The sequence below is a fragment of the Callorhinus ursinus genome, unplaced genomic scaffold (assembly GCF_003265705.2).
Source record: "Callorhinus ursinus isolate GAN/ISIS: 27379988/994484 unplaced genomic scaffold, GSC_fseal_2.0 scaffold2, whole genome shotgun sequence".
In the NCBI taxonomy this organism is placed as follows: domain Eukaryota; kingdom Metazoa; phylum Chordata; class Mammalia; order Carnivora; family Otariidae; genus Callorhinus; species Callorhinus ursinus.
This window is the reverse complement of record NW_027397064.1, coordinates 54,880,126-54,891,646: the sequence shown is the minus strand read 5'-3', so window position 1 is coordinate 54,891,646 and position 11,521 is coordinate 54,880,126. Positions and strand designations below refer to the sequence as shown.

The following is an 11,521-nucleotide window of genomic DNA, read 5'->3' as shown; positions in this document are numbered from 1 at the left end:
AAAGCCGGCTAAACAGCGTGGGTCTTTATACATTCCAAAGGTTCTTACTTTACTGCTATCACTTGCCTTTAATTTAACACCCAGGAGCTACAACTTTGACATATTTGAAATAGCCAAGCAATCTAAATTCAAGTGATATCAAGCATAACCTTAGGGGAAAAAAAAGAAAGCACCACCAAGAAAGCAATAACTGACATCAAAAAGACTACAAATATCCAGTTGAAGGCACGTGGAAGCATTTACTACATGGCCATCAAAGATTCTCCACTGAGCTCAGGATCAGGAATAGAATCAGCTCTGGGGACCGGCGATTTGGCTTCATTCACTGAGGCGTCCTCATTCATGGCCTCTTGTTTCTCCTCTGGTTCCTCTGTGCCAGATACTTTCTCAGCCCCTGGGTTTGTCTGCTCTGTATCTGGTATTTTCTCATCTCTCTGCTCTGTACTGCTATCAAGAACATCTTGTTCTTGTACAGATTCTGAAAAGATAAAGAGTCAAGACTTTAGGAATAGCCAAAGTTAAAACTGTTACGTAAGATAAACAAAAGATAAAAGAAACAGGAGAATGGTCTAACATTACCCTTAAAATCTTTTAAAATATGTACTTAACTCCCTATTACATACAAGAATTGGTATGAATGAAGAAAAAAACAATTTGGAGAAAACAAACCTATAAATATACTTTTATCTAAAGCCCTCTATTTGCCTAAAATTTAGGAACTTTCATAATATTTAGGAACCTTCCTAAAGATGCATTTGTAAGTTAAATGTCCAAATATTTCAAACGAGGTCCCAACAGATTTATGTGCTATAAGACAACAGCCCGGCAAACAAAGCCAATGTATTAACTCCCAGATTATGTTTTCTGAAGGAGCTGTCTCCCTTGCACACAGACAACTCTGTAAACAATAAATGTGTACCTGTGTGTGTGTGCGTGCATGTGCAGGTAGTGCTATTTCCCACACTGATTTACCTCTCTATTATCCAAAGACTGGGATGGTCTGGATCCACCTTTTCCAAAGGCGTGACAAGTCTCCCCCCATCCCTCTACAAGACAAGTTCTCAGGATTTAAATCTCTGGTCAGAATATGCTACATACCTAGAATACAAGGAAGAGAAAGGGAAGGGTCTTTTGTCTCTGTCTCCATAGTGGAAGCTAAGTGAGGGTCTTGGCTCCTATCTAAAAATTTACTCCCTTTAAATTCTCTTTTGAGTTCCATTAAGTTCAAACCCCTAATAATAATTTTATTCAGTAAAGTCCCTTTAATTTTTTAAAGTTTAAAGAACGAAATGAGGGAGGGAATGTCAGAAGCAGAAAGCTTTGAGCCTCCTAATTTCCAAGTCAAAAATAAAAATCTAGCTTTTGTTTTTATAATAAATAGTAACAAACACCCTTGCTAGGAGAAATACGGTTAAACCACATCAGCCAAACAAATAAGCAGATTTTACTATGCTCATGGAAGATCCCTTATGATATACTACAAATGTTATTAATTCAAAAAACCTGAAGGAAAAGCCAATCTACATTACTAAAATGCTCACATTTAGTTCTTTTGCAGTATAGGTCAGAGTCTTGCTAAATAAATAAAATTAATTAATAGATTTGCAAAGAAATTATGTACCATATGCACACATGGAAGTGGAGGTCTTACAAATTCATGCTTTTACCATTATCAGTTTTAATAAATACAAATTATCTAAATCTCCACACACTCATGCCAAGACTTTAAAAATACTAAAAGGTAGGACAGCCACATGCAGAAGAAAGAAACTGGACCATTTCCTTACACCACACACAAAAATAGACTCCAAATGGTTGAAAGACCTAAATGTGAGACAGGAGTCCATCAAAATCCTAAAGGAGAACACAGGCAGCAACCTCTTCGACCTCAGCCACAACAACTTCTTCCTAGAAACATCGCCAAAGGCAAGGGAAGCAAGGGCAAAAATGAACTATTGGGACCTCATTAAGATAAAAAGCTTTTGCACAGCAAAAGAAACAGTCCACAAAACCAAAAGACAACCAACAGAATGGGAGAAGATATTTGCAAATGACATATCAGATAAAGGGCTAGTATCCAAAATCTATAAAGAACGTATCAAACTCAATACCCAAAGAACAAATAATCCAATCAAGAAATGGGCAGAAGACATGAACAGACATTTTCCCAAAGAAGACATCCAAATGGCCAACAGACACATGAAAAAGTGCTCAACATCGCTCGGCATCAGGGAAATCCAAATCAAAACCTCAATGAGATACCACCTCACACCAGTCAGAATGGCTAAAATTAACAAGTCAGGAAAAGACAGATGTTGGCAGGGATGCGGAGAAAGGGGAACCCTCCTACACTGTTGGTGGGAATGCAAGCTGGTGCAGCCACTCTGGAAAACAGTATGGAGGTTCCTCAAACAGTTGAAAATAGAGCTTTCATATGATCCAGCAATTGCACTACTAGGTATTTACCCCAAAGATACAAATGTAGGGATCCGAAGGGGTACGTGCACCCCGATGTTTATAGAAGCAATGTCCACAACAGCCAAACTGTGGAAAGAGCCAAGATGTTCATCCACAGATGAATGGATAAAGAAGGTGTGATATATACATACAATGGAATATTATGCAGCCATCAAAAGGAATGAGATCTTGCCATTTGCAACGACGTGGATGGAACTGGAGGGTGTTATGCTGAGCGAAATAAGTCAATCAGCGAAAGACATGTATCATATGACCTCACTGATATGAGGAATTCTTAATCTCAGGAAACACACTGAGGGTTGCTGGAGTGGGGTGGGAGGCATGGGGTGGCTGGGTGATGGACATTGGGGAGGGTATGTGCTATGGTGAGCACTGTGAATTGTGCAAAACTGTTGAATCACAGATCTGTACCCCTGAAACAAATAATGCAATATATGTTAAGAAAAAAAAAAAAGAAGATAGCAGAAGGGGAAGAATGAAGGGGGGGAAATCGGAGGGGGAGACAAACCATGAGAGACGACAGAATCTGAAAAACAAACTGAGGGTTCTAGAGGGGAGGGGGGGTGGGGGGATGGGTTAGCCTGGTGATGGGTATTAAAGAGGGCACGTTCTGCATGGAGCACTGGGTGTTATGCACAAACAATGAATCATGGAACACTACATCAAAAATTAATGATGTAATGTATGGTGATTAACATAACAATAAAATTTTTTAAAAAATTAAAAAAATACTAAAAGGTAATTATTACTTTAAACAGATATCTTAGACTCTAGTTTACAGAATTAATTACAACCTCCTTCCCTCTTTCATATATAAAATGAAAGGTCAAAATTCTAGTTAGGGACATCCAATTTAATGAGGTCTTACTATATAAAAATTCATATGATCACAAAAAGTAGTGAGGAATGTTCACAAATCCTACTTGGGTCAAATGTCATGAAAATGCTATTTTTATCTTAAAAAGAACTGAAAATGATGTTGAAGGACCACTTGGAATCTTATAAAAATCAAGGTAGAAAAGCAGTAGGTCATTCAAGTTTTGTTATTTGAATGTTCCAGTGCACAAAGGAAAAGCAGAAAATGCAAATGAAACTCTCTGGATAGGTACAGATAATTTCTGCCACAAGGGCAAGCAAGTTTTTCAGTGGGAAGTTCAGGAGTCACCAACCATTTGTAATTCTACCCTCCCAGAATTTATGCAGGGTAGAATTTTAAGAGTCACGGTTTTCCACAACTCTCTGGCCATTGAGCAATACTTACTTGCTAAGAACTTTACAATTTGTTATATTTTAGAAAGCCTTCTGAAACAAACCAACAAAGCCACACTAAATGAAAAGACAAGAAGCTCAGAATCTGGGACTCAGTTCCACAATAAATGTGTTTAGGTGAATAGAGGCTCAGATAATTAGTCATATTCTGTCTGACCAACTGCCTCAGTACTGAAGTTAAACAGGAGAGGTACTCAAGTTCATAATCTATCACATTAAAGCTCTGCGATGTAACTATTTTCAGAAACAGACACATCACTGGTCAAATCCAATTACATTAAAAAAAAACTCTGGGGTCTAGAGGCAGATAATACAAAAAGAATTACTATAATACTTAAATTTTTAAATGTATAAAGATGAATTCTAAGAAATACCATAGGCTATCATAATTAGAAAATGACATCATACCAAAGCTTGCTTGTCAATACTTTATTGTATTTCAAAGAATATACAGAAGACTAAAAACTGATGAAATGATGGGTAGGGCTTGAAATAATGAAAAAGCTTATTAATGACTACTTTTCTACCCCCAGGTTAATTTGCAGAAAAGTAATTTTAAGAGCAGTAATACTACATAAAAACTGGTATGTGTCACGATGCCTATAATGCACGCATCAGTCTAAATGACATAGATACTCGATTTTTGGATGCCAATGTCATTTTGTGAAACGTCATCCAAACAAGATTTAAATGAATTAGGTGTGCAAGATTAACAGAGAATTACATGTTTAAGAACTAAGCCACAGAACTTTATAATAAGATAATTAAATGTATTCCAAAAGTATTTATTTCTATGGGAGAATATCATTTGCCTATTCTAAAAAAAACAGCAAATTTTTTCTATGAAGTTATAGTTTAAAACAGCTTGGTGATATAAAATACATTATAGAAGATGTCAATATTTGGGCATAAAATACTAAAAAAGAAACCAGCCCATGTGTTCACACTAATTAAACAGGCTTCTTTTCCCCTGTGCAACACCAGTTTAAGTCTAAAATTAAAACAAAGTTACCCAAATGACCTAATACCATCTGTAAGAAAATTTTTAAAATCAACTTTGGCATCCATAATGTCAAGGAAACAATATATCACAATGTGATAAAACAAAAATGATCTATGGAATTTGTTCCTTTCCCCACTCCTACCCCCTGCCCCTCTCCCCAGTGTTCTTGAGACAGAAAGCTTTTTCTACCAAATTGTAACAATCTGCTTACAGTTGTTTGGGCAAAGCCTCAACTCAGACAACTCAAACTCGTAAAACTGAGTATTAACTGTATAATGAATACCACTGCCTCATCTATAAACCACACACACGTAAAAACAGGTAAGAACATCACTGTACCTTTTGGTTTTTATTCTAGCTCTTAAATAATTTTCTAAGAAAATTAAAGAATGCAAAACAAATTCATATATTTCCTTTCCACGGGGGGTAAAAAAACATGATTCTATTTAGTTTATGCCTTTGAAAATCCTTCATATTTTGGGGAATTCATTTAGATTCTTACTTTTTATTCCTTTTTACAATAACAACAAAAATTTGTCTTGCTAACACATCAAACTTTTGCCTTGCTAACACATCAGTACCCACTGTATGTGTAGACTATAAAACTTACCCAAAGGAGAATTTGTTAAATTAAAACGGACAGTTTGTCTTTGAACTCACAGGTCTTAAGCAAAGCAGTTTTTTTTTTTTTTTTTTGCAGGGGGGTGGGGGAGTTTATTGCAAACTGTTATAATTAAGGCAAAGCAGTTTTTACAAGACTTTCTGCCTTAAGGAAAATGACCAACTTAAATTAAGGAACAAAGATATGAATTTCATCTCAAAACTTAACCCAATGGCTCAATGAATAAAATTAATTAAATAAAACCACCTATGAGAAAATAGCTCATACTGAGCCCACAGAATGCTATTTAATAATAACACTGTTATTTACCACTGGTGAACAAATCCATTAAATGAGTAAGAAATGTCATTATCAGGCAACAATGTAAAATTACTAGGTGAAGGTGTTTTAGGAAAGAGAATCAAAAGGCCAAAAGATCTCTAGGCCTAAAAAAACAAGCAAAAAGATACTATAGGCATGTTTATATCCTGAGGAAGAAGTACATAATTAAATATCAATAAAGGTACAAGCTTTCTGGATCTGGTAAATACATAACTCAACAAAATTTACATTATCAAATAGTTCAATTTCCTAGAGCATCATAACAAACAATAGTAAAAACAGAATTTTCTCTAGTTCAACATAACCTAACGGTAACAATACATTGCTTAAAAGAAAGAAAAAAGCAGAAATCAGATTACCAAAATAAATTTCACCCTATATAAATTTTACTTGCTATTTTTGATAGTATTTTTATTTTATTTTTTCATTTTTATTTAAATTCAATTAGCCAATATATAGTACATCATTAGTATAACACCCAGTGCTCATCACATCACTTGCCCTCCTTAATGCCCATCACCCAATTAACTACCCCATATTTTTGATAGTATTGATTAAATGCCATGAGTTTTATTATTAGAAAGTTATTTCCAGTTGAATAAAAGCTATCTTTTATTAAAATAATTACATAAGATCTAGACAAATACAACTGAGTAATTAAAACAATATTAACATTTTTTAAACAGGCTAGCCTAAAATCACGCTACTGGTACACTAACAATGTAGAAACCTCTTATTCTCATTATTTATCATAGTTAACAAAAAATGCTACATATCAAATATTTTGGAAAGCACATCTTAGAAAAGCAAAACTGATAAACCACTTTATTGTGGCTTAGCAGAGATTCACTACTCATTTAGCCATAAAAGAAACCGAGTAACTTAAAAGTAGTTCATTACTTTGGCATACCATATCTAGTATGCTCTTACATAAAAAGACAATCCCTAGTCTTAATTTCTTGTGTTTCTTTAATACAGTATTACCAAAGCATCTGGATACACACAGTTCTAGAAGAAAATTCTAGGAATCCAAATGAGTAATTAATGGGAGAAATTTCTTCTAGGCCTCCTTCTTTGATGAAAACTCCAAGATTTCGTAAGTTGTTCTAAAGAGTGATCCAAAAATTTTTCAAAAGCCTTATGTTTCATCCTAAATGCAAAATCTTCCAGTAGCAGAATCAAGACAAAACTCAAAGTCTTGCATCATAGATTTTTTTTTAAAAAGTTGCTTCTAATGATTCAAGATTATTCATACAAATAGTTATAGAATATTTGTTGAAAGGAAAATTCATATGGAAGAAAGTTACCCTTTAGTTCCCTCTGTGAATTCAATAACCTAATCTCTCCACTTTCTCCTACTATCAAGGAGCTATTTCACTACTTTAAAATATATAAAAATTGGGTGCCTGGGTGGCTCAGTCGGTTAAGCATCTGCCTTTGGCTCAGATCATGATCCCAGGGTCCTGGGACTGAGCCCCACATCGGGCTCCCTACTCAGCAGGGATCTGCTTCTCCCTCTGCCCCTCCCCCCTGTTTGTGTTTTCTCTTTCACTCTTGCAAAAATAGATAAAATCTTAAATATATATATATATAAATTAATGCAGAAAATATTTTTTTAGACCTCAAGTTTTCACATCAAGAATGCAGAAATCAGAAATCTAAGCTCTCACTTACACTGGCTGTCAGCACAGAGAGATGATTGAGATGATATGGTCTTACTTATTAGTTCAATATAATCATGAAGGTATGCCACCAGCATTCAAAATAAATGCAGCTTCGTCTTTCACCAGAATACTTCCTAATCTCTTGGAAATGGTAACTGTATATCAGAGTGGTGAGACAGTAGTCTTGGAGAAAAGTTTCAATCTTCTGGAAAGCCAAAGAAGTAAAAGGTTCTCATAGCCATTTTGATGAATCCAAAGAGAAGTATGAAAAAGTTACTACTCCAAAGACTATCTTAACCAAATGGATTTGTTGCTTCAGTTTCTAGTGCTACAGAGTTGTTAGACCTTGCCTCAGGTTTTGTCTTCACCTATTAACATTATCTTATTAGGGCTGAGTTTGAGTCAGTTAGACTTCGTTCTGGAGATTTCAGATAGAAAATGAGACATCTAGGGTGTTGCTCCTCCTAGATTTGATGAGAAGTAAAGGTATAGCTGGGTGTTGTTTGCTAACTATCCACCTCAACCTTAGCAGAAGATTTTACTTAAAGCATGGGACTCATTATCAAGATTTTTATTTTGCTGGTTTTCTTTCTTTTGTTTTTTTGTCCCAACTATTAGCTTTCAAATATTCACTTTAGCTTTCATAAGCAAGGTTACTCATGGAAAGGACTTCAATTTTTCCTCTAGGCATCTTCACTATGAAATTCTTTAGTTTTCTGTTTCAACAGGCTGCAATAGCAAGGCAGGTGATTGCATGTGACAGCATGCAGTTCAGAGCATGACTTAAGCAGAAGCAAAAATGTGATTATGTTTGGAGTTGATGTTGCAGACTTGGAGAAGGTGAAGGTATTGATCCCATGTTGAAAGTATACAGGCTTCTTGTCATGACTATCTGTGTTCGAATTCATTTTGATATATGTTAGTAAGCCAAAAGCCAAGTCTAAATCAACACACATATTTAAGGTTCACTCTTTAAGTTTAAAAAAAAAAAAGGGTTCTCAAATTTTCATACTAAACTTTTCATATCTGAAAATTCACTGTCTCATGTTATTCTCAGGTAAGGAATTTTTTTACTACTCAGCACTTGTATAAGAAGAAATCAAATATATGTAAATGAGAATTCTAAGAAATTAAAAGGATGAATACTGACTGCTAAATAAACTATGTGAACTAAATTAATACGGATTTTTTTTCTATATCAGGCATAGCACCAAAATATCATGGCCTGTGCCATAATTTTAGCATCCTCATTATTCAGAGCTGCTTAAGAAACATCTCCCTATCTAATACTAACAAGAAATAGTTGGCAATTAATAGTCAGATCTTCCATCTCTTTTCCATTTTTTCATGAAACTTCCTCAAGAAATCCTAAAACAGAATTACAAGGTGAATTCTAAAAACCAATGAATTCTGATAAATTTTCTCTAAAATAAGGTTGTTTTACATCAAAGGCATCCATTAGCAATGTTAATCTTGCAGACCCCAAAAAACTGTTTCAAAGGAATACCAGTCCTACCAACATAGTTATCCAAAGAATGCAAGGATGACTTTCCAAATCCAAAGTTTCCTGCTTCTGGTAACCTTACCAATTCCAGTGGTAGGCAAAAACCTATTTTACCAATGTTAATTATAAACCTTATCAGAATTTTACCCTTATCAGTAGTTGCATAATTCTTATAATCTGCTTCACTTAAATAAATTGAAAAAATGATTCCATGAAAACATTACTGGTCAGATCTCCCAGCAGTTACACGAAGATGTCACTCCATAAACAGTGTTTACCTAGCTGTTGCTAGATGCTGCTTAACACAGTATAACCTACATTTTAACACTGAAACACATCAGACCAATCACACAGGCGGCTAGAGTATCAGAGTAATAGCTGATACATGCGTGTTGCAAAATCTCATAAATTAATCCATTCTTATCTAAAAGTATTATGCTTTTATTGTTAAATAGCAAACACTATTAAGAGATAAAACTTTTTAATTAACATACTCATACCTTCACTGATCTGGTTCTCTGATGAAATCACACTTCTTGAGGGCAAGGGACCAACTGAACTTGAGCTTTCCACTGCCTGCCTCTTCTCAAAACTAAACTCTGGAAGTCTTGGAGCCTGAGGTCTAGTTTTTCTTGCAGGATTCAAGAAAAAACAGTAGGCACATCTAAAAGCTGCAGAGAATTAAAAAATAAATAAATAAAACCATAAAGCAAAATAAATTCAAGGACTAATGAGATAATTCTCAAGATTACTTTTGCAAAGAAGTAAAAGAACCCTTCAAAAATTATTTATCCTTTGTGAAATTAATCCTGGCTTTAATAATATAGCAGGTGCTCTAACAAAAGCTAATTTTCAAGCATACTTTCTAATTATTATTAAAATTAGAATATTATTTTTAAAACAGAAAAGATCATAAGTTACACAGCAGGTTATCCAATAGAAAAACAATCTATAATAATCTAAAACGTATTACAGAAATTATATTTCCAGTCACTAGAATCATTAGGTATTTTAAAATCCAGAACCCTGCTCACTTGCCCAAGAAAATGTAGTATGCCATATTTAAGAAGCATAATTAATTAGTGCAATTTTTTTTAATAGTAGCTACACATGAGAATCATCTGAGGTGCTTTAAAAAAAAAAAAAGCCTGTCCGCCTCCCCCCAGATCAATTAAAACAGACTCTTTGTAGGTGGGTCCTAGGCATGATAATCTTTAAAAGCTCTTCAGGTGATTCTGATACACAGTGAAGTTTGAGAAAACTGACCTAGAAGTTGTACACTGTAGGAGGAAAACAACTGCACTGTTTTTCCTGCTTTGCTCTGTGTTCTAAAATAAGAACAATATGCCTGAAAAATACATACAGGGCACCTACAACAAAGTGACATTACATAGGAATTGGCATAGAATAAAATATTTAAGAGTAAAATATTTAAATCTAACTGCCCAATAGTTCTTACCAATGTATTCAAATTCTTCTTTCAAAGCCATGCCATTATGAGAAAAACACTGCTGACATATAAGGGCATACCTAAACAAAAAGGAAAAATGAACATATCAGTTACAAATGCAGACAAAGCCCATGGAAAGGCTACTTTAGCCAACAGCTAACTTATATTTTAGCATAGCAAAACATGTCATTAACAGTTTAGATGTTAGTTAGTAAACAATGAACAATACTTTTTAAACATAGCCAAAATTGTAAGCCTTTTAAAATATAATTTATACACCAAATTAAAAACAAGTCATGAGTCAAATGAATATATCCATACTAAGTTAACAGAAACATAGTCAATAACAGACCACTTAAATTTCAGTATTTCCTAACATATATTTCTGAGGATGACAGACCCCAAATCTGTGACTAGATAAGACTGGAAAAGATGGAACCCCTTAGAGATCCACAATGAATGTTATTAAAACCTCTGAGAAGTCTGTAATAAAGAAATGAATTTAATTTATTTAGTCCAATCCAAAGGTTAACTTCATACTTCATGATTCCTATATCTATCCTAGTTATACATCTTCCTCATTTCCTATTTATATACTCTCTCTGTTCTCGGTGTATGTACTTAACAAATACTTGGCCCTATCAAACAACAATTTGTCTGTTTTGAGTAATATATAATGTATTATATTAACATTAAATTCAGTCCTTTTATTAAAATAATATTAACCATAACCTTGTGAAATATCTACTCTACTATTCTAAGTATTTTTTAAAAGTCTACACTATGACAGTTGCTCTGCTCACATCATCCCTGCCTTTCTAGGGTTATCATAAAAATTCAATAAGTGGAGAAGTATTTTGAGAACTAAAAGTGTCAAACATATGTAAATTGTCCTCATTGTTAAAATCATCATCACCAATTCCAGTACTGACATCTATAAAACTCCTTTTTTTTTTAAAGATTTTATTTATTTATTTGAAAGAGAGACAGAGACAGCGAGGGAGGGAACACAAGCAGGGGGAGTGGGAGAGGGAGAGGCAGACTCACCGCTGAGTAGGGAGCCTGATGCGGGGCTCGATCCCAGGACCCTAAGATCATGACCTGAGCCAAAGGCAGACGCTTAACGCCTGAGCCACCCAGGCGCCCCTAAAACTCCATTTCTTACAACCTACCAAGTTTTCGCTATGTGTTTGCTCTTCAAGCTTTAAAG

At 34.6% G+C, this 11,521-nt stretch overlaps 1 protein-coding gene across 4 annotated transcripts in view; it reads right to left on the bottom strand.

The window, feature by feature from the left end:
- Window positions 1-214: 214 nt before the first annotated feature.
- Window positions 215-11,521, bottom strand: part of LNPK (lunapark, ER junction formation factor) — a 75,780-nt gene continuing 64,473 nt past the window's right edge. For all 4 annotated transcript variants that reach the window (XM_025849801.2, XM_073882121.1, XM_025849811.2 and 1 more), the window contains 3 exons: window positions 10,321-10,391; window positions 9,362-9,532; window positions 215-478 (listed from right to left, as the gene is read on the bottom strand). In XM_025849801.2, coding sequence (XP_025705586.1) covers window positions 243-478; window positions 9,362-9,532; window positions 10,321-10,391 — 478 coding nt within the window. In that variant the 3' untranslated portion in view covers window positions 215-242. The remainder of the gene's footprint in view (window positions 479-9,361; window positions 9,533-10,320; window positions 10,392-11,521) is intronic.